The sequence below is a fragment of the Aphelocoma coerulescens genome, chromosome 1, assembly GCF_041296385.1.
Source record: "Aphelocoma coerulescens isolate FSJ_1873_10779 chromosome 1, UR_Acoe_1.0, whole genome shotgun sequence".
Lineage (NCBI taxonomy): Eukaryota > Metazoa > Chordata > Aves > Passeriformes > Corvidae > Aphelocoma > Aphelocoma coerulescens.
The window spans coordinates 96,186,206-96,210,294 of record NC_091013.1 but is presented as its reverse complement, the minus strand read 5'-3'; the positions used below and the strand labels follow the sequence as shown (position 1 = coordinate 96,210,294).

Below are 24,089 nucleotides of genomic sequence, written 5' to 3'. Positions count from 1 at the left end.
ACTGGATCTACTGTGTAGTAACGCAGGACAGACGTCAGGATGTCATTGCAGGGACAATAATAAAAGAAAACCAGTCTGCATTTTAATATCGGGGAAAGGTTCTTCATCCAGAGGGTGGTTGGGCACTGGAACAGGATCCCCAGGGAAGGGGTCACTTGGAAGCACCAAGCCTCACAGAGTTCGAGAAATGTTTGGACAACGCTCTCAGGCGCAGGGTGTGACTTGAGGCTGCCATGTGCACGGCCAGGAGTTGAACTCGACAGTCTTTGTGGGTCCCTTCTGTCGCAGCACATTCTGTGATTATAATGGAGCTCACCTGAGTCCCCTTTGCTCAAGATGGTGTGCAAACCCCAGTGCTGTAGAGCTGATTAAAATATCAACAGCTTTGAGTTGCATTTTGTACTCAAACTCATATGCAAAACGCATGCAGTAGCCTGGCAGATGCACCTGCTGGTGGGTCCACCCTTAATACCCCTCTCCAGCGCCTCAGATTTGCCCCAGCCCCTCCAGCAGCTTATTTTGCGCCTTGCTTTTGGAACATAAGATCAGCAATTGCCACTTAAAAAGAAATGCCGCTGTTTGTTTTCAGATACAGGGGTTACAAGTGTTTTGTTTAATCAAGGTAAAACTGTAATTTTCAATTCCCATGTTGAATTTATTCACGTCGGCAGAAGTCCTGCTTTGTGAGTGTATCTTAGGTAAAGCATTTGCTTTGTTGTAGTTGTCTGTCACTGAGTTTGATGTGTCTCTAACCTCCCTTTATTTCTGAGGTGACGCCAAGTTAACTTCATTGAAGCAGTGTGGAATCTTACAGCAACCTCTAACAAAATATTTCATGGCATATTTGTTTAATTTCTTTTCAAAAGCCTTCAGTGATAGGAACTACATAATCTGTTGACATAATTCCATTGCATGATGATTTTTATAGGTCACTAAGGTTTTTTCCTATTATATTCTGTGCTGGAAATGATACCAGTGATTATTTTTTCTGTCCTTAGTGGGTTAAAGATATTCCATTTTGTCTTTTATGTGTAGAAGTACTTGAAGATGATAACTTTGCCCTTTCCTTATTTCATATTTTTCTTCAGTAAACAAATTTTTTTCTCTTAATATTTTTTACTGATAACTGTGGGTTTAAAATGTAGCCATTTTCTACTCTACCTGCAGTTTTCCCTAAATATAGTGTTTAGCCTCTAGGTTTCTTCCCAGCTTCATTGTGTTTCACTGCTGCCAAACAGAGCAAAATATTTGTTTCTTGTGGTTTAGATCTTCATATTGTCAAATTCACCATATTTTTTTCCTGAACTGTTTTGGACTCTCACTCTCACTCTCACTCTCATTGGAACCTACGGTAACTATCAGATTTCCTGTGGTTTTGTTGTCTGGCTAATTGCTCCCCTTGTATTTGAATTTTTATTGCAGTACTTTGAATTTGTTTCTGTAGAATTTTCAGATTATCATTCTGAGTTCTGCTTCTAAACTGCTTGCAATCTTTCCCACCTTAGTTGTCAGCCCAGATTCTGGAAGTGTGCTTTCTCAGTTTCATTTTCAGTGTAGTAAGAAAAATGAAATATGAAATAAAGCAGGTGCATGGCAGATCATTGTGGAACACCATCTGACTCCCAGTTGGCAAGGGAAGTATTCCTAATTGCATCTTCATATGATAGACATAGCTGCTCTTTAGTTTAGGCCTCACTCAGCTTGCCAGGTTCTCAGGTGACAGATTCAAAGCCTCTTCAGGTTCCCTGTTTGTCACAACCATGGCTTCTCCCTTGCTCACTGTGTCAGAAAAAGATTTGTTCTTGACAAATTCACGTTACCTGCTTTTTATTACTGTATTGTTGTCTTAGATGTTCAGTGATCAGCTGCTTAATAACTTGTTCCATAATCTTCCCAAACATGGCCTCTCTTGCCCTTCTCCTGTACCCTGGGATCTTTCTTCTCTGGCCTTTCAAGTGTTACAGAGTCCTGCTTGTTTATTTTATACTTAAACCCCACTAATTTTTCCACTCATGTACCCTTCATCCTGACAGTTTCCTGAAATGCATTAAGAATAATTTGGCAGCTGGAAGATGATGGGAAAATAGATGTTTGGGACTGAGTGCTGCTCAGTTAGGTGGACACAGAATCCTGGGAAAGGGCTCAGTTATGTGACTGTTGGATGCCATGACTTTATGCACCTGACCCATCTTAAACCTTTTCAGAACATCTTTTCTCAGGAGCAGAACCAAAATATAAAATATGCCTTCTAGTGGATTCAAATACTGATCTGCAAGCTGGATTTTAGCCTCAGGATTTTAATCAGGTTCTGAAAGTAATGAGTTTTGAGTTAGAAAGATTGACCAGCCCTTAGTTCTATGTTGCTTCCACTTAATCATATAGCTTGCCTAAGTTTTAGCACATATACCTAGTCAGAAAAAAACTGTTACAAGTCGTATCAGGGCCACTGAAAGAAAAAGGTAGTAACTTTTAGTGGAATCAGTTTGGAGTGTATTTGTGTCAGACCCTGTATTCCACCCATGTGCAAGCAGTGCTCTGGAAGTGGCTGTGTGCATTGTAAACTGGGCAGGCATGTCGCTATTGTGGTGGAAGCTGAGGTAAAGGGACAAGTGTTCTGAAGTGTCCTGCAGTTATTTGTCTAACAGCTTTGGCTTTACAGCCTGCTAATCAGTGGAGAACAGCTTTCCTTGTCATCAAATGGCAGTATTTCAGATCAGTTTTGGTGCATTCTGGTGTCTGGTTTGTAATTGTGTGAGACATGGCTACTGTGGACGGTGAGCAGTAAATTCCCAAAGGGAGACCTGCTTTTCTCCACCCAAGATGTGCTCTCCCTCTTGGCTGCTGGAATGCTTTATTACTCTGTAAAGGTACCTTTCATGTAATCACATGCAGCTATGTATTTGTCCATGATCTTAACAACGTTAGTTTCTTTTGGTTCATCAGTTTAGTGCATTCTGACACTTGCCAGTGTTCCAGATATGGAAGTGCAGCCTTTTCCAGAGAGCAGTAGGCTCTCTACACCACAGATCCAGAGCCTGATTGCATTGGAAACACTGCACACAGGTGCAGTTAGAGGATTTCCTTTTCCTCCACCCTTTGAAACAATTACTGTTACCTCTGCAATCTGACAGCTGCATTCTCCATTACAAGGACTCTTTGAACAACAGGACAGAAAAATTATTTCCTTCTTGTCCATAAAGAAATCAAGCATAAAAGCCAGGTGACTTGTATAATTGATGCCATCTGGCTTTGATCTTGCAGATGTAGAAGTGGTTAGTGGAATTTAAGTGTCCAAGTACCTTAGTTCTTTTTGCAAAGTTAGAGGAAAATATATATGTGAAATTGGCTCTCCTGGTTGCCAGAGCTTGCAGTCTCGGAATTTTGACAAAAATCTTGTATATATCAAGGGATGAGCAGTTCAGTTTACTTTAACAGAAAATTTGACGACGTGTGTGTTACATGTTTGCTGTAATTATTATTATCATCAGTAATTATTATCATTATTATCATCAGTTTTATTAGTAAAACCCACAGCTTGGAGAATATCAAGATGGAAATCATCAGTTTAGATGAGACAAGGAAGAAAAATGAGAAATTTTTAAAAATGCTTTGATTCATCAGTGGAAAATACTTATTTCCTTTTTTGGAAATGGATCTTAGGAAATGAATCAGGAATTTCTAGGACTTGACAATAGTGAGTCTTGAGTTTTCATGGCCTGTTCAGATTTTCAGCTGAAGACTTCATAAAGGCAGAACAGCTCATGGGGCTGTATTGGTTTACAGGAGTTTCATTTGGGACCCAGTAATCTCAACCATACTGGATGAGTTGGTAAAATGGAATGATTTTGGGGGAGATCTTTTTTTGAGAATTGCTCATATAAACAGAGTAAACTCTCTCCTGCTAATAGACTTTCCTGAACAAGTGCATGTTTATAAAATAACTTTTCATAATTTTTAAATTGCATACTTCCTGTTGCAAAAGTTGCCATTCAAAAAAAAAAAAAAATAAAAAGCATTTTAGACTCTTCTAGGAAAAGATGCAATATCTCTACAAAAGAAACTTTTCTAATGCGTGAGAAGTTTTGCTTCTTTGGTCTTAAAACAAGACTCAGTTTCACTAGAGTGCCAGCTGGTGATTACATCGAATTTTTCTTAGCTGCACAGGGGCCTGATCCTGGCAGTTGTCAGCTTGCAAGACAGAACCAACCACAAAGACAAGTCTCAGTACTCAATGGCCAGCTGTTATTTGCAGCATTTCATCCCAGGGAGAAAAACCATTTGTATGCAGTGTGAGGAGAAAAGAAGCAGAATGCTATCAGGTAACCTCTAACTGCTATTGCATAGTGAGTCTTCTGTGAGCATCAGGAGCATGTCATGGTTTCTTCTTGAACTGCTGATTCCAAACAGTGGAAATTTACTTCTTCAGCAGATAGGCTGTGTGCATTGCAGAAGATGTAGCTGATAAAACAACAGATTCTTTGGCACTTTGTCAGGCAAGTGAAAACTGTTTGAAAACCCCCATAAGTTTCCTTTGTTCCAGGAGCTCATTTTGGGTTTGATCCTGACATCTTTATGACGTTATGTGCTTTATAAAATACCACCCTACAAATACAAAGTTGACAGGTTTAGAATCCACGGGATAAATTACCTCCTACTGGGTAGCCAAGTCTTGGCTTTGGCTTGGAGAAATTAACATCTCTCCAAATGTAATTTTAGATGCATTGATGGCTCAAATAGGTGACATTGTGATAGTCAAAGCTACCTAACTTTGTCTAATGGTAAGTTTGATACTAATCTCCCTTTGTCACCCAGAGTTGTCTGTCCAGATCCTTTGGGTTGTGGGTACAGATCTTAATAACTGACATGTCTGTCCTAATGATATGTTGGGTTTTTTTAAATATATATGTTGTCAGAAACTCAAGAACTTCAGGAATTACTCAGTGAACCAGTGCCAGGAATAAAGAAAAGTTACAAACTTTTAGTTAGCAGTAAAAAATAATAGAATTTGATGACAGAGACGGTGGTTATTTAGAGAGATGTTCCAGGCAGATTTGATATAGATAAAATTTACTTAACTGTGAGAGCTCTACATTTTTTGAAAGTACACCTAGATTGTTGTTAATACACGAACCCAACTGGTCTGTGTAGGATCTGGAGCAGCTTGGAAGGATGAGCCTTACCTTTGGGCAAAGAGACACCAAGCTATAATTAGAGTCATTGAATTGTCATTTAGGTTGGAAGGGACCTCCAGCCTGCTCAGAACAGGTCTAACCATACCAGGCTGTTCCAGGCTGTGTCCTGGCAAGTCCTGAGCATCTCCCAAGATGAAGGTTGCACACTTCCTCTGGGCATCCTGTGCCAGTGCTTGACCACCCTCTTGGTAATTCTTTTTTTCTAGTATGTGACTGAATTGTTCTATGTTTCCACATGTGTCCTTTGCATGTTTTGCTATCGCTGTGCACCTTCAGGAAAAGTCTAGACCCATCTTTTTGGTATATTTCAGTGAGGCAGTTGTAGACAGCAGTAAGGTCACTCTCAGCCTTATCTAATCTGGGTAGGCTCAGTTCTCCCAGCATCCTCTCATGTGTCCTGTTTTCCAGACCTGGACTGCCTTGGTGGCCAGTGGCTAAGCACTAAAAACTGAACCTTTTAGGTTCTTCTGTTTGATAGTGTCTGTTTCCTTTAAGCCAAGGGAGTAGTGACCCTCCAAAAAGTGGTTTTGGCTTTTCAGTTGCCCATTTTAAGGTCAGTTTCTAGAATCCTCTGGTGATCTAGTATATCTAGGTGGGATACTCTGTTAATCATGAACTGGCTAGTAAGAAACAGTCCTAGTAGGGAGGAGCTGTTGCTCTAAGTCTGAAGAGGGCTTTTCCATGAACACTGACTTTTAACTATAATTGTAGCTGCAGGGAATAATCACCAAAAGTACTATTTCTTGAACGTAAACACTGTGCTTGGCCTGATCCTCCCAAACTGTTTTGTGTTCCCCTGTGTCCTTATACAGATGGAAATCAGAGGCCCTGGTGCCTAAGCAACATGCTGGGGTTACTCAGTAGTGTTTTATGAGTGGAACCCCATAGTTCTTTCCCAGTCAGCAAAATGGAAAGAAAAAGCAGCATTGGGTTCAAAAAAGGGAGTAAATTTTGTGCAGCAGGGCTTTGGAATGTGCTGTCACAGTTTAATACTAAGAATGACAGCTTAGCAAGTATTTGCATCTCTAATGAGCGTATCTCAGATCAGATGAGCACACACAAGAGGTAGAAATTCTTTTTTTTTTTCCTCACACTGTGTGCCTATTAGAGTTATGTTCCCCGCATGAAATGAACTCTGTGAGGTAGCCCTTACAAGTTGTCCTTGAGTGGGCAGCTCTGATACTGGCTTAAAAAATGTGGCATTAGGATTTTTGGAGGCTGGGCATTGAGGAAGGCCACCTGCTCATGTGTTTCAGTTTTCCTGTGTGAAAGGACTTCATCACCCTGGCTGTTGTGATCTCTGCTTTCTCATTTAGGCATTTCGGCCCCCTCTTATGAGGTGACTAATTCTGAGGCATGGTGCGCTAGGAAGAGATGGCAAACAGAGGTGGCTTCTTACTGATCATTTCAGAAGTGAATTCCTGAGGTTTAAATAAGGTGCTCAACCTGTTCTTGGGCACCAGAGGGTGCTCATGTCTTTGCAAAGAAGTGGCTCTCTCTCGGGCTCTCACTGTTCCTGAGAGCCTGTTGCATGATCTTTGTTTGCATGGGATCTTTCAATAATTGTAACTGCCTTAATTATCTTTTTAAAGAATCACACTTTTTCTGAAGAATACTCTAACACACTTGGAAAGAGAGCCACACATAAGAGAGGGCTACACATGGGAAGTGGGGAGAGGTGGGTAACCATGCTTGAGCCTGTTCTTCCACATTAACACTGCACATTTAAGTGTGATCCCTTGCTAAATTTAGTACTCCTCCTATTTTTAGCCTTTCCTTGTATTCTTTCTGCTACTGTAGGGACTGCATTATGCTGTATGTTTTCTAGTTACATAAGAGCAATGCTGTCCTCGCCCTGTCCCATGGTCTCTGGTACAATACACTCTTTGATAACTGAACCGTGGTCTTCTGAGTCTGAACACTCCCAAATCACTGGGATGGAGTAGAGGAACTGTGATCTGGATCCAATCCTTGCAGCTACTGACATTCTGGACTAGCAGTGTTTCCTGGAGGCTGCTGCAGGGGCTGTGGGCCTGGCAGCATTTTCCCTTTCTGACTTCTTCCACAGGTGCCTGGTTCCTGTGCTGCAGTGAAGGGGCTGTGGAAGCAGGAAATCAGGATGAACTGACTGACCTGCCTCTGCTGTGTTTTTGTCAAAATGAAGGGGTATTTATGATGCCTAAATAGTACAAATATTTTAGCTATTAAATCTTGCTATCCTTTCATGAAAGGAGTGATGGTGATGATTATTCCCATTTTACAAAAGTGGGAAATATAGCCTCCTTTTTTAAAAGGTGCTGAACATCGAATGCACTAATGCAGGGGGCAGCTGTGAAGGTGGAACTAAGAAATTTTATCCAAACTGTATGTGGGATTGGAATCTCTCAATCACTGTCTTCATCCAGCAGAGACGTTTGCACTTCTAGGGGATAACATAGTTCAGTTGTGCAAATCTGATGACAAAAGTCCTATGCTTTGGGAGAGAAATAATCCATGATTTTAGAACAAATTTTCATAAAGTGAACCTGTAGAAGTCTGTTAGGATTGGCAGAGTTTGGGAATATGATTATACTTAGCCACTTTGCTTTCTGTTCCCCACAGAAGTTTTTGATTTCTTACTTTACTAATGGGAAATTACTGAACAGCTTTTATCATGAAAACTTCTGTTTGAATGTAACTTGTCATTAGTCTGACTTCAGAATAAATTATGACCATGACATCTGTACTTGCTGAAATCTGGATTTAGTCCAATTACCTTAGAATTTGACACAATCTGAGAGAAAATAGTCAGCATTTGGTTAAGCAGTAGTGTAGACAAAATGCTTGCTTTAAGTGCCCACAGTAGTGAATGAGAAAAGTGTCAGCAGAGTTGTTTGTCTGCTTCATAGGACCATAAACAGTTACTGGAACATGACAAGCTCTGACTGTTCCAGGGGGATGCAGCATGTGAGGTCTTCAGAGTATTCACACAAACTCCTGGTGCTAATTGCTCGTGGTATTGGCTGGCTGAAGGACCTGCTCTCCCTTAGCTGTGATTCCAAGGCAACCAACTTGTTCTTGTTTAAAAAGCTTTTCAGAAGATTATTATGAGCTGAGATAATCTGGAGATGCTGTAGGCATTATACTACTTTGAAGTGCTGTTGACAGCTTTAGTTTAGGATTTGTAGGTGTTTCCTTTCAAAGCTCTACTTCCAGCTGCTTGTAACTTTCTCAAATTTTAACCATTCTGTGTGAAAATTTCCAGATTGATTCTACAGGAGGTTGAAAATTTCATAGAATACCTGAATAAGAATGTGTGGGGAGGAAATCTGAAAATGCTTCAGAATCCTAATTTAAAAAAAAAATCCTCTGAAAAGCTTTAGTTCTCAAAATATTGGAAATTGAATGCTGGAAGCTTCCCAGAGGAATGGTTTTCTATAGAAGAAAACTACCTTTGAATATTGACATCAGCTTTAATGTTAGGCCACATTCTGAGGCTTTCAGAAATGTTTTTCCTGTAAGTACAATATTCGTTGGATCTTGTAATGGGATGTGCACAGGTAGCTCAGTGTTTCCCTCCTGGGATCACATGGAGGCATTAATTTCGTGGCTGGAAGGTGGAGACACAGCGTTCAGCAGCCGACCACGGCAGCATTAGTTCTGCCACTACTGGCTGATTAAGTGCAAAGCACCTAAACTTTGTGCTCTGATGTGATTATGTGGGATGACCCGCTTTGCAAATCGTGCTCTGAGTCAGGGAACAGCTCTGCTTTCGCTCACATCACTGTCAGGTTCTGCTGGAGTTAGTGGAGGCAGACAGGCATGTGCTGAGCGCTACTGACTGCTCTTAGAGGAATTACCTGTGATCATGTAATTAGGAGTACAACAATACATGATCCTATCATCTGCAGCTTTATAAATGTGCATTACATGACCACATGTTCTCCCAAAGACAAGATATAGCTGGTCTTCTAAAGCTAAACCTGGCTGAACAGAGCAGTGAGGAGCAGTATGGCATCCTTCATGTGTTTTAGAGAAATTGTTTTCCATAATTACAAAAATAATATGCATCCTGTAACTAAGTACTTAACTATGACATGTAATTGCAGAGGATTGAAGTTATTGGTTGAGAATTTCAATTCTTGATTCTTTTATATGAGAGACAGAGGGAAAAAAACATTAGGTTACACTAATCATGCCTACATGCTTCATAGAAAACTTAGATCATTTACATAATCTAGTAGTAAAAGAAGATTTCTTGCTTAGTAAATCAACAGAATAGCAAGATAATTTTGCTGATGTGACATGAAATTGCAGATTCCTAAATCTGAGAAGAAAATTTGAGGCCTTCAACCTTCTATAGCTGTGTTTATCACAACCCCTAAGCTTAAGGGGATGATTTAATGAACTGAGATCACAGCTGAAGAGGAAGATTCCCTGGGTTAGTGCTACAGGGTCAGAAGTATCCCCATGCTACGTGGCAACAGATGGACTAAGCAGCAATAGCCATATGAACATACACAGTCCAAAAGGCACGTGAGAAGCCTAGGAACCAGTAATACTGGAAGTCTGTAGATCCAAAGGATGTAGCACCAGTTGGAAGAGGGTAAACACAAATGCACTAGAGTGTTTGACTCAATAGATTCAAATTATTAAGGATGTTAATAATTTTTCCCATCTTTGCTTAATTTGAAATAGTCTAGAATTTGTGTGAAATTTTCAATAGGTAGGCTTTGCTTTCTACAAGGAGAGGATAAAAAGAGATATGCTTACAAAACTCATCAGTGAGCTTCTGAATACAAGTCTTGGGTTGAGAACTGTCTGTCGTCAAGACATTGTCATGGAAATTGCAGTTGCCAGATGTTTTTCCTTTTGAAAAGTGATCTTTTGATTTTACTTTTTCACTAAAGAAAGGCCTGTTGAGAAAGCAGTGGGAGGTGCAACAGCAGTGAGGGGGCTGCAAAATTGGAGTTCTAAAAATGATTCCAGCTCGTGTGTCAGAAACATGAATAGAAGAGGAGGAGGAAAATGAGTTTTAAGAGACACAGCTAATTGAGTGCTCTATCTACACAGTGTTGTGGATTTAAGTTTTGCCTGGAAAATATCCTGTATTACATAAACTGTGAAGGTAGAAGATGGCTTGAATAACACAGTTTAATAAGCATGCACTGATGAGAATTCATTTTGGGATTTAAGGTGCATGACAATGCTGGAAGTTAGAGCACCTTCTGCCACGCAGAATGTTATTTGTTAAATACCAGCATGTCTGAAGTCTCTCATTTCAGTCTTGCAAAATTGTTGCTAACATTTAATGGCTTATCTACTTCTGTGCTTTTTTTGCCTTTCCCTTTTCTTTCACAAATGGAGATGTTTCCTTTGAAGAATTATTGATGATGGAAAATTACTTGTAGGAGGCAAATAGGATTTTATATACTGCTCTCAGTTTGTTTGTCTCAGAAAACCTAAGTTTGTGTGGTCACAGTCTGCTCATATCTGACCACTGAGTTTTCCCTCTGGGAAGTTTGAAGTTTACTGGCAGATTTCAGTCAGACTTGGCAGAGGGGTACTGATGTTCCTCCAGGTTTCACCAGAGTGAGGAGGGGGAAGAAACTCTCTAATTCGTCTTTTAAGAAAGACTTCACTGTGAGCTCAACTATAGTTGACATCAGAGAATCCAGGTGGGTACGAGCCTTTATTGAACACCTGAGCTGAAGAGAGGCTGTGGTCACAACAGTCAGGGATGAGAAACATGAATATAGAGAACTAGGCATCATTTTTTCTCATGCTTGCATAAGTACTTGACTTTTAAAAGAGATTTTTTAGAGATTTCAATTGTTTTAAATGTTTTTGAATTTTCTTCTTCAGCTTTGTGTCTGCAGAGGATTGTCACATTTAAGATGAAAGAGTAGCACTCCGAACCCACTGGCTGAGACTGTCTTTTAAGCTAATTGAAATTACAGTTTTTTTGTCTGGTGGTCTGAATTTGGGAGTGCTTGGTGCTCTGTGGGAAGTTTGGCATAGTGCAGGGCCTGCACCTAAAAGTGTTCAGCTGAAAATAAAGCAGGGCTTGTCAGATGTTAAAATGGGAGAACAGGAAGGCTAACAAGTCAACCATTTAAAGCAATCAAAGTATTTATTTCTGGGGCTCTTAGGAAAGGAGGTGATACTGTGATGGTGCTTCTGCTACTGGTCTGTGGGGGGAGTATAACTACTGTGAGTAGCTGCTTCTGTAGCTGAGATTCCTGGCTCTTGCTCCTCAGACCAGGAGTTTATCACTTACTGCTTTTCATTTGTGCTGGAGTCCTCTTCAGGACTAGGAAGTAGCATTAAATCTGAAGTGGGGATAGGTCTGGAAGACGAATTATTGGAGATTTATGAGCTTTGAGGAACTGTTTCAAATAATTCATGACAGGATTTAGATACCTGCTGTTAGAGGTTGATAGTACATTTATAGCAGTAGCTTCTGGACTTTGGAGGTTGATTATACTTTTATAACAACAGTTTCTGGACCTAATTGTGAAAATAATGTTCTTGGTGAAAGCAGCTACTCAGGTCCCCCACTTCACCCTGTTTGAAGAGCACAAGCACAACATCCATCTAAGGAATGCACCAGCACAAATGGCAATAATTGGTGGGGTTTTTTTGTAGAAACTATAAAGAGAAAAGATAAAGATACCTCTTTACTGGCCATTTAACCTTTTTGTTTTAGTTGCCAAGCTCTTATATATTTTGATTTTTAAAATCTTTTTTCTTCCTGAAAACGTAAGGTAAGTGCATGTTAATGCATAAGCAGACTCCCTGATGTTGGAGTCAATCAGCCTCATGGTATCTTCACCTGAAATGTTTTACAATAATTAGTATTCTTATACTTTGAAGCCATCTCATTTTTTATAAAAATACTCTTGCTCTTCCAAAGTATTTTTGAGAGGGCCACCAACCTGGTTTGAGGTGGGAGCAGGTTGGAAAAAATGTTCCCTTAAAATTGTTGCCAGAATTTTAGGAAGCTTCAGAGCAACTTTTCCAGAAAGCTTTCTTAGTGTATTAGGAGAAATACCTGTTTGTATGAGAATAGTTCCTGTCTGCTGTCCATCCTGTTCCCAGTGATTTTCATAGAAACAGCTTGGTCTGTGGTTAGCTGGAGGTTTTCCCCGTGACAACACTGGGTTTTACAAAATACAGAACACAGATATCAGGATGGATCAGATTCAGCTTTTACTGAGGTTTGTGCAGTCTTTTTATCACTTCATTAGGAGATGATTCAAATCCTTTGATTCTTTTTCTCTCTGGTCTGTTTTCAGAGTCACTGAGTGACTGAGAAAAATCGAAGGAGCAGCAGACAACAAAGCTGCACCTTTAAAATGTAGCAATGCTGTGCACGACTCCTAAAGCTGTAATATGTGGGCAATGGGCCCTGAGCCTGTGTCAGATAATGCCTTGCATGTTGAAGTTCCTGACAGTGTGTATAATCTCAGAGATACAAGATTGCTAATAGCATGTACAGGTGCACTTTATAGATACCTCAGGTCTTATTAATTTTAAGAAATATTTTGTTACTCTTTCATGTGACGTTCTCTTGAGCTGAAAAAAAACCTCAGCAGCTCCCTGTATTCTCCATTGTAAGATAAACTCTAGTATGAAATTTCTAGTCAAAACCAGAGGAGGAGGAGGAGGAGGACAGAAGTACTTACCCCAGAATAGTACAGTAGTGTGGCTGCCCAGTGGCATCATGAAGCTTTTGGAAAACCAAATCTGTCTTCTGCATAGGTCAGACCAGAAGGATAAAGTTGTTTCTCCACCTTTGTATGTGAGTTCCTTAGTCCTTGAGCTGCTCTTCTACCACTGTTGCTTCTCATGAAAACCTTTGGAAGATCTCCTTTGGTTTTACTGTGGACAGAAGCCTTTTGGAAGTCTAAAAGGTTTACAGGACAAGATACTGTGTCCTGTCCAGCTTGTTAAGCATTCTGCTTTTTGGTTGCCCTCAGCAGTTTGGTTCCAAACACACCATCTCCCTCTGCACAATTTTCTGGGAGCACAGTTCTTTGATGGATGCTTAGATTTAGCTTCTAGAACTTAGTCCCATGCTAGCTAAGAATGACTGCTTCCCCCATCACTTTGGAAAGTAAGTACAAGATTGAGCGTTTTGAATTCAGCTGTACTTCAATAAGTGTTTCTCATGTGCACAGAGCCATCCTACTGCATATTCACACATGTCAATATCAACAAAAAGCATAAGGCAGCAAAACCCCACATGCATTTCAATGTTTTTCTGTGCAACTTACAGAAGGAAGAAGAAAAAAACCTATTCTTTCCATCTTCACAGTCGGTGAACTCTTGACATTGCTGATCTCAGTGGTTCTAGATTTTACCATGGAAAGGAGGTGTAAAACCTGAGCTCAAGACAGCTATTCTAAAAGTATCAGTATGCAAATGTGAAGTGCATAGTCACTGCTGGGCTTTTTAGTGGTAGTAATTTTTCCACTAATGTGAACATTTATGAAAAAATATTTCTCCCCGAGTAGGTATTGCTTGGCAAATTGTATAGTCATGAGAGCAGGGGCTGTGTGTGATTTTAATGAGGGAATGGTACAGAAACGAGTGGAAATTAATTCTTTCAAGCCAGAATTTTCTGAGTTATAATGTACTTATAGATTCACTTGATTTGAAATTACTCGAGCTGTTCAAAGGGGTATGATTTCAGTGGTGACTAACATGCCTGTGCCATTTCCTAGAGGAATGAGATGCTCTCTGGTCAAGAGCTGTGAAATATTCCCCTTTCAGGACTGACTCTTGGTCTGGAGCAGTGTGGTGCATTGAACATGTTACCACCTGCCAGGTCATCGCTGTTCTCTAATTGCTCTTTTTTGGAGAGTTATTTTCTTTGTGTTTCCTTTGTTAGGAGGACGGACAGAAGCTAAGGATAAAACTTAGCTTGTCTCTGTAGTACTTCCTCATCTTTCAGACTCCTTCCCACTTTGCAGTCAGGACACATTAGTGAAGGGGTGTGTGAGAAGGTTGTTTGCTACACCAGTTCTGTTGACTGAGTGGTAAACTGATTGAAAAGAAATGGTCAGAAATTAGAATTTCAGGGCTGTGAAGGCTTAAAAATGTATTGCAATCCTTACAATTTGTGATGGGAAGTGGACAGATTTTTGTGTTTGGTTTTTGCCTTCAAAATCCTGCTCCATTAAATAGGTACATAAAAGTTTCTGTTCTTGTTTGGAAACATACTATGAGCTTAATATGTACTCACTTTTAAAAACTTACATTATAAAATTGGTTGGCATTTTTGATGACTTGGAGTGGCAGTTTCACAGCAAAGCCTGGCAAGGGCTTCCCAGGATAAGTTCACCATATCATGATTGTGTTCTGTATTGTCTCTTTTCTGTTTTAAGACTAACTGTATGATTCTGAAATAGTAAGCTTGGAGTTCTACAGTGTTTTAGGTACTTGTTTGGCAGGGTCTTCAGTTTGCTTTTAGTGTTGAATTTCTTCACTTTGCAGTGTGTGCCTCTGAAACGTTCACAATTATAATGTTTCCAGTCATTTTTACAGTGTTTCCCATAAGCTTTGAACTTTTTTTCTGATACTGTTCTCTACATGTAGAAATATTTACTGCAATAATTTTATGTCTGCACAGCAGAGAAAATTCTAGTTATGGCTCAGGAGAAGCTTTAGAGACTTCGTTTTGGTCGTTTTAGAAAAGTATTTTCTGAATACATAACAGTGATGGATTCAAGCTGTCGTGCTTACTGATAGCTTTTTCTTGGTGTTTGGGGATTAGCTCTGCAGTTTTTCTCAATTCTAAGTAGCATTTATTACCTTGTTTTTGCTTACAATGCCAGAAGAAGATAATACAGAATGGTGATTTCTGCTTTCAGTGGCCAGCAGAGCTTGCTGAATAACAAATATTAATAGCTCAGACATTGGGTAAAATCCTCTGAAATTAATTTCAAATTGATCTTAAAACCAAGGTTGTGTTAAAAGGAGAAAAAAAGCAGACCAATTCCTCACCACACAAGACACACAGTGCAGTTTCTTTCTGTAAACATGAAGGTGCTGATGATTGATACTAGGGACTAAGTAAAAAATCTAGTGGTGTTTTCTTTGGTTGTTCACATAGATACATTACTTCCCTGAGACAAGAGAGCATTTACAAATTTTGGAAGTTTTGCTTAAATGAAAATTGGTAGCTTCTCTGGCAGCTGCTAGCTGGAAAATACAGTTTCAAGAGATGCTAGAACATGAAATAAGTAACATGTAATTGAATCTGATTCAAAGTTAATGCAATTACATGTCTTCAATGTTATGAAGGGGCATTGGTTAAAGGTGGTGGTGCATCTTTTTTATTTCATCCATCACTAGTCATTTTCTGGAGGTAGTACTTGAGAAATGCCCCATCTCTGGAAGTATTCAAGGCTGGATGGGGCTTTGAGCAACCTGGTCTGGAGAAAGGTGTCCCTGCCATGGCAGGGTGGTTGGAACTGGGTGATCTTTAAGGTCCCTTCCAATTCAGAGCATTCTATGGTTCCATGAAACAGAACTGTTTTTCTTTTTAGACGATGTCTTTGGTAGCAAACTGCTTCTCTATAAAATCCATTCTTGACAAGATGGTGATTAGTCAAATTAATTGAACAAATATCTTGTCCAGTAGTGTGAGTGTAAGATCAAAGTTGAATTCAGTCTGACAACCCTTATTACTGTTTACTGCCTGTATAGCAAAATTCAGGAGTGAGTTTGCCAAAAGACAGAGTTTGTTCTGACCTGCATATCGCCAGAATGATGGCAGCAGCAGTAGTGACGCAAACACATCCAGCTCAAGCAAGGGCCGGAAACCAGGCTAAGTCCCTAGGGAGTTTTCATGCTGGATGCTGCACGTAAAAGATGAGCTTAACTCTTGTCAAAGGCTGCAGTGTGTACTGTACAGATAATACAGAAGTTGGAGTAGCTGATGCTAATAAGGTATCCAGTGCTGCACAGACTTCTACAGAGAGAAATGGAAACTCTGCATCCTTCACGGGCTCTGTGCTGCCTCCATGGCATAAGTGTTTCTGCAGTGCAATCATATCTTTGCTTGCAGTGTAGGGGGTACCATAGGAGTTGACAGGAGGGTGGGGCATTTGCCATGGTGCTTTTGACTGAAGAGGTACTAGTGTTCATCACATTGTAAAATTCTGAGTTTGTTCTTCGTTATCTCATTCTTTCCTGCTGCTGCTTCTGTTAGGACTTCAACCTGCAAAAGCACTTAGTCCTAAGTCAGTGGTAAGCTGAAGATGCTGGAAAAGTATGATTCTTTTCCTGTTGGTGTTTTAGATTAGATGGAAGCTCACTGCAACTCTCTGTCTTGTTGCTTATTAAGTTGTCTTTGTAACAATTGAAATGCTGCTGTTTTCTAAAATCTGAATACTAAAAAGGCCCACATGTCTTTAGGTTAAACTCCCAGTGGTTCCTCGATGTTTCAGGTGTATAAGAGTACAGATATGTGTGAAGTGTGGAAATGTGTGACAAGACCATGCTTGCCCTCAGGAGCAGCAGTCAGATTTAGAGGAGGTGTGGGAATTAAAAATTGAAAGCTCCATCTAACTATTCCAGCTATCAAATAACTGATATTGCAACAATAACTAACAGACATGTACCACTGAGAGGAATGAGAACTGCACATCTACGTGCTGTACCTCACCTTTGTGCTTGCTTTGCTGGGGGCTGTTATCTTCTGAGGATGAGGTGTGGGGAGAAGCTACACATGTAGTTACACTTCTGGAATTACTGCAATCCATCTCTCTCATCTGCACTCCTTAGGGGCAGAAAATGAGTTGTAAATGAGGTTGGGCTATTTCTGCTTTATGTAAATTTCAGGAAGTTAAGTAGTGAATCAAACGAATGTTGTCCTTAACTTGAATATCTTATCATTAAGAGGAGTTTAGATGTGACTGTTAAGGAAGAAGAAAGTGTTTTCTTGTAGGATGTGTAGAAAATGTGTTAAGAGTAATTTAATTGTAGGTGAACAGGTTTTTTTTTTAACAAAAGAAAGTAAATTAAATACTTTGACTAAGTTAAGAAGTCTAACAACAACTTCTATAGTAGCCCATGCTTCATGATTGATGAAATTGGGGTAAGTTATGAGATTGTCTGGAAAACTGCCATGATCCAAGCTCTATCCTACTTAAAAGAGGATAGCTAACAAGTGAAAAGATGTCACCAGCTTTGGTAGGCAGTAGATAATACGCAGAGTGTGCCAGTCCATTTACAAGTGATGTTTTTTTTTTTTTACTTTTATGATAAAAAATGAAGGAAGTTTTTTATTTGTGTATTTTTACATAGAGAATATTTATGCTTTCTGTAATAGCCAGTTTTGCCCCTTTTCTTTTTCCAGAGTCAAGATGAGAGATTTGCTTTCATTGCTGAGTGGTATGACCCAAGTGCTTCACTCTTTCGGCGTTATGAACTTCTGTATTACCCGAAAGATTCATCAATTGAAATGGTAAGGATGTAAGAAAGAAAATCTGTTGTCATAAATGTAATATCCAATTAAACAGTTCATAAAATGGCAAGCTATTGCCTATGTCTGTTGATTTTCCAGGTAAGAAATTTTAATTTAAAATTCATCTCGCTCTGTTTCTAAAACTAAAAGAAGCACAAAAATATGAGTTCACAGTGAAGCATATGGAATAGGTTTCACATTTATGATTTTTTTCTTTCTTAAAGCTTGCTCTGGTGTGGAGAGATTAGTTTTCACAAATCTGTTTTCATTCAGTCTCTACTTTGGTTTCATAATTGAAACTCAGCAACACTGGCCTACTGCTTGAGAAGAGTGAGCTGAAGCTAATTCCAAACAGAGGAATAAGCTTCAGCAGGATTTCCAGAAGTCTCTGAAGAGTACAATGTAAAAGAGTCTTATCAAAGTAGAGGAAATGGTAAATTTGGTTTAATGAGAGGTAGGATGTTTCAGACAGTGGGATCTAAATTTTTTCATCAGTGGTGCTTGCACAGACCTTTCTGTCTTGTAGTTCATACAACTAATCCCCATTACTTATTGACAGCAGGTGAAAACAAGCATTTTGCTATAGCAGGCCTGTATATAAAAATATAATGTGTACTGTAAAGCTAATCCTCATGCCAACCAATGCTTTGTGCTTCCTTTTAGGAATGAGTAAGTGCTATGGACTAATTTGTTCCGATTCTTAGTGAAGAGTCTAAGAATAGCCTAGATTTGGATAATCACACTTAGTAATTTCATTATCAAATTTTAACCTTCCTGCTATAAAAATCAACTGCAGAAATAAGAAAGCTAGTGGAATTTGCCTTTTCTTACCCAAACTACTCCTCACTGAAGCAATAATACCCAGTTATGTGAGAAGATAGACTTTGCACTGATTATTGATAGTTTCTTCAAGCAAACTCTTATCATAATGTCGTCCCTTTTAGTTCTTTGTACCATGTCTGTATGTGCACAGTTTTCAAAATGGGAGGTTTCCAATTTTTATTTCCCAGAGACAGTTTAGCTGATCAGTCAGGAACTGTAATAATCTTCCTACACAGCCATGTGTAGGCTGGCAAAATTGTTGTTCATTTCACCTACACGTCTCAAAACCAGGAGCTTCCAAGGTGTTCTTGAGCTTCTTAATGCAGTATCTGTGTCTTGGTAGACTTTTGCTGGTGTGCTGTTAGGATAAAGTAGTGGGGTGTGTACACAGCCATAGACTGCATGTGGGCAGGACAGTATGTGAACACCCTTAGAGAAAGAATATGTCAAAATCACTTTTGGGGGTGAGTCTGTGGACAGATACTACATTTAGAATTCTCTTCTGGATTGGTTTTTTTATTTCTGCAGAATTTGGTGATTTTTTTTTTCCTTTATTACTGCCTAATTCTTATGCAGCTTTTAGTACTTTCCTGAGGAGATGACAATCTGCTCTTACTGCTAACGTATCTGAGAGAAGGGAGGTGATGGGTATGAGCCAGCTTTTCCCCATGTGTGAGGACGATGTCTTATCCCTGAACAAAAGCTCTCCCTCATCACACACCTCAGCTGAGGGTGGAGCAGAGCTCTTGAAGGCTTGTTTTATATGAAGTCCTGAGCTTACCTTTTCTTTCTGTCCTTCATGTCTTGGTTGGTGAAGGAAAATGACAGTGGGAATAATGAGAGAAATTTCCAGCTTGCTTTGCAGCTAGAAGAAGACAGCATAGATTTTTTTTGTCCAAGGACAGAAAGCAGCTCTTTCAGTCAAACTGGATCTCTTACAGAGAGGCCCCATTCTCTGAGTTTTCTGTAGTTAATAACTCTCATGGGGAATTCTTAAAGCCTGAGTAACTTTTCTTTCTACAAAAGATTTCCTAAAAAGAGAGGAGATATCTTTACAAAGGACAGGTTCTTAGCAGAGAACTGTTTTGTTTTGGGTAATCTACTTCTACATGTATATGGGCGGGAGTGGAACAGTCCAAACAGTTTTACATTTCTTCTGCTGTGGCTTATCATTCACTTCATAAAAAAGTCTTTTAAACAGATCGAAAATTCCACTTTAAAGAAGAATCCTTTAACATACGTAGATTCCCCTCTTCTTCTTGAGAAGAGAGAAACACCTTGGGGTGCCTTTCTAGCAACCATTAGTGAAATAACCAAGGAAATGCTCATATTTTTGGTCAAGATATTGAAGAATTTGCTTATGGTTGAGACAGTTAATAGGCTCCCTGGCAAAGTCCAGGAGAAAACTGGAAAGCTGAATTCAAATTGGTTTCTTTGCTTTGTTGGTTTTTTTTTTACCATGTTATCATTTCATTCCCTACCTCACTTGAATAGTAGGAGCATGTATGAAGAGCTAAGGACATTTCAGCAGGGAAGGATTCTTCCTTACAATCGTGCCTCAGCAGAAGGAAGTATCAAAATAATTTGCATTCTCTAATCTGCAACGTTTTGGCTATCCTGAAAGCAATTACAATTCTTCTAGCCTTCTAACAAAAGAGAACTGTATTCACACATTTCAGAACATGGCATTTTGCTCTTAAATTCTTTTTCCCCTCCAAAGTTTGTGGGAATTATGTTCTTTCTTTTAATGCTATTCTAGTGGATACACCATTGCAGTGGAGGTCAGCACATGTAGGTCAAGACAGAAGGGGAAGTTTGGCCTGAGGAGGACAAAACTCTTCCTTTCATAGGCTTCCACTTCCCCAGGGAATGGGAGGCATCTGTAATATCTGCTTGTGGTGAAGAAACCGTTCAGCAGGTTGACTTCTGTGTTTTGCCAGCCCACCCAGAAAACTACACATTAATGTCTGGCTTTTTGCTTGGAGTGGTGATACAGAAAGCTGAATTGTCTTGACAGGCTTTTGAGCTTGCAGCTCTAGGCAGTGAGAACATCTCAGCCAAGTGTTGCAATCATCTCTCTGTCCCTAATGCTGAGTCTTATGCAGTCAAATAGAGCATAATATCACTGGAATGATGCCCTGAAGAGGAGACCTGCCAGTGTGTATCCTGATCGTTCTGGTGCGAGCCACTGGGCTGTGAAACAGCATGGATCTGCTGGGGGGAACTCAGTGAGACTGGGCAGAGGCATCCACCAGGCACCTGAACCTGTTATCACAGCTTGAATTAGAACAAACAGATTACAAACAAACAAACAAAAAAAATCAAAGATAGCTGTCAGCCTGAGACTATTTAAGTGGAATAAATTTGTAGTTGTGCTTTAGTCACCTGAGCTTTCTTGGTACACCTGTAAATTCAAAGGGCTTGGAATTAAATCAATTAGATCAGATTCAGTCCCACGGTACTATGGAAATTTCTGACGGTAGAGTAAAGATTAAGTTGAGTTTGCCCACAGCTAAATCTCTTGCTAGGGTAGATGTTAATCCTGTTTTTGCTGCAGTACGATGTGAAGAACCGTCGCACGTTCCTGAGGCGCACCAAGTACGAGAGCTTGCACATCGAGGATCTGTACGTGGGCAGCAAAGTCACTGTTTTCTCCCGGCACCTCACCATAGTGGACTATGGGAATCTCTACACATCTCGCAAGCTCGGGAGCCGCAAGGAGAGGTGAGAAGGGATGATTTTGGAATCTTGTGGTTGGGGTTTCAAAGTAGATGTTTGCTAGAGGTTTCTGTATTACTGTGGGCTGAAGGAGGAGATGGCTGCAGGTTTGCATGCAGTTTGAAGGGATCTGATTTACTGATGGCTGCAAAGAAGCAAAGCGGTACCTGCTTGTGGGCAAGCCCATAGTTACCTGACTGGTACCTTCAAGGCCAGCTTCTCCACGGTGTCAGCTGCTGGCTCCTCTAGCAATCTTGGGAGAGAAGAGGGAGAGGAGGAAAATGGGTCCTGTTTTGCTTTGTTACTCAGACAGGGCAGGCAGCAGTGGGGTTCTTGTGATTTGTGAATTCTCTTGGGGCACAGTTGATATGATAACTGATGTGTGCTGGGCTTGAAAGGCCTGGACCTTGTGAAAGTAGCACCTGTCTCTCCGGGATCTGTGCAGAAGCCTAGTGTCCCACCAGTCTGATCAACTCTCTGTTAGTAGTCATAAATAAAAGTACGAGAAGACCACTCCCGTTTGCTGTTGTTTTTCCCCACTATAGAGATTTTTTCTCATAATCCTTTTCAGCTTCTCTTAAGCTCTGTGTGCATGAGGACAGAAGGTACAGTATGAGAATGTCAATAAAAATTACAGGCTTGTTTGTTAAGACAAAGTTTGTTTATCATGGATGAAGATAAGACTCATAATATATTTTTGGTTTAAAGACTTGTTTTGGAAAAGACTTTAAGAAGCCATCCGAGAACAAGTATCAGGACTAAGAATAAATGGACACTAAGATTAATTTACAAGAAATTTACAGCTGGTTTAATGGCAATGTGGGTAATATCTGAATTTGCAAATGAATACATTTTTATAATTTGGACAGCCTTTTTGAAAAGAAAACAGAACATTTTCTTAGGTATGATATTCTAGTGAACCTTAGTCACCTGCCTTCTTGCTCCCTCCCTGTAAATGGGCTTCCTTTGAACTCTTTTTGGAGAGTTGTACATAACCAGGCATAGAGGAAGAGTTGCATGTTTTAACACACATCTTTATCTTAACTGCACAAAAAACTTGCTGTGAAAATGCCTGCCATAATATCTTTCCAGAGGAGTTCTGCTATGTCTCCATGCTGGGGCTGGGCATGGTGAAAGAGCAGCAAAGGAGGTGGAGAACACAAGGGGATGGATTCTGTATATGCGACTACTCTTTTTGTTCCTCGGTGCAGCTTTGGGTAGATTATGTCTTTTTATCAGTGTAATGTTGTAAATTTCCTGCTCTGCCTAAACTAACATAGTCCCTGGTGCTCTTGCAGTGCTCATGCAGTTATACCAGGAAAAGGCAGCTTATGATAAAATGACATTTTCTTCTTGTAGGAGACGTTGCAGTCTACACAGCAACATTGTAATTGTGTCAATGAAGTGCTTGGTCTTGGGAGGAGGTGAATTTTTGTACTGCTCTACAAAAGGAAGAAAAGGCATTTATGACATGTCAGCTGTTTGGAAAACATTTTAGGAATGTCGGCTGAAAGATAACATAGATATTCAAGTGGTGTTACATATTCAGAATAGCCCAAAGGAACACAGTGAAAGGTGCCTTACATAGGCAAGGGATCCTCAAAATCCAGTTTCTTCACAGAAGCTTTCACTGAATAAACAGGGTCATATTTAAAGAGTTTCCTTGGGCAAAACAGTTACATGTGAGTTATTTGGGGTTTTTGGCCTGTTCCTAGCAGGCTTTGCAGCAGTTATTAGATGTAATAAGATTTCTGCAGTGCGTGATAATTCCCCAAATAACCTGCAGCTGGAATTCTGTTAATAATTTGAAGGTTGCTGTATGAAGCAGAATGTTTCTCTGTCTTTTTTTGCCTTTGTGCTATACAGGACTATTGGTAGATCAGTTCGACTTTGGAAATAACTTCTTTGGTCACTCAGTGTGTGCTCAAACAGGCTTAGCAGAGGCCTTTGAGGGAGACTGAGGAGTGTATAAAAAAAAAAATCCCTTGAACAGGGATTTCTGTTCTATAGTCTTTCACTTGTGATCCTGGGTGGCTGGAACCTGAAGTAAACGTTCGTCTGACCAGTGTGTCCTGTCTAAGTAGGCTTTACTTAGAGTCTGTATCACTGGTATTGAAAATGATGTTAGAAAACTTGTGTGTCACCCAGAAAAACTTGTATTCTGTTTTGAGTGGGCTATGTTATTCTTATGCTTCTAGTCATTGACTTAATCAGCATTTTTTCCCCTACAAGACATAAGCTACTGTGTGTGCAGCAGTCCTATTATTAGAAGGAAGTAGATCTCCAAAGCATAGTCACAGCATGCTTTGTGCATTGTTCCTTTGATGGGTTCTCGTTTTCTGCTGTTTCAGTACTCACTGCAGTACTGTCACACAGTCCCTCTGAAAAGGTAAGCAAGTGAGCGTAATTTCCCTTCTTTCTCCTTTGTTCCTAGACACAAGACTGTTTTCAAATCTACACTGCAGACTGCATCATGTCAAGCCCCATGAAACATATTCCTAATTAAAACAAAAAATAGGGCACATGAATCAAAATCCAATCTCAGAGACAGTCTTCAGCATCCTGAAGTATACTTTTCATATCCTGCTTACCTCTGAAAAGCTCACATTGAAATGTTAAAGTTTAAATATCACTGTTAGTGAAAAGATATTACAAGGGTTGCTCATTGCAGTTTGTATTAATGTCTCTAGGTAAAGTACTTTGTAATGCAATATTTCTTTGCAAATTTGTAGGAGTTACACTATTACTAACAGCCTTGAAATTAGAAAAGTAAGGGACAATTTATTTCTAGCATTACCAGTCTGTCTCAAACAACCTGTGTAATAACATAAATTCAAAAAAGTGTTCGTCAAGGATGTGCAAATGGTGCTGGAGATCCCATTCCAGGGGTTTGATCCTTA

The 24,089-nt window shown here is 39.9% G+C and overlaps 1 protein-coding gene across 1 annotated transcript in view; it reads left to right on the top strand.

The window, feature by feature from the left end:
• NME7 (NME/NM23 family member 7) overlaps positions 1–24,089 on the top strand; it is a 90,312-nt gene that overhangs the window by 392 nt on the left and 65,831 nt on the right. The window contains exons 2-3 of the mRNA XM_069019822.1: positions 17,542–17,649; positions 21,029–21,195. Of these exons, the coding sequence (XP_068875923.1) occupies positions 17,542–17,649; positions 21,029–21,195 (275 nt within the window). The remainder of the gene's footprint in view (positions 1–17,541; positions 17,650–21,028; positions 21,196–24,089) is intronic.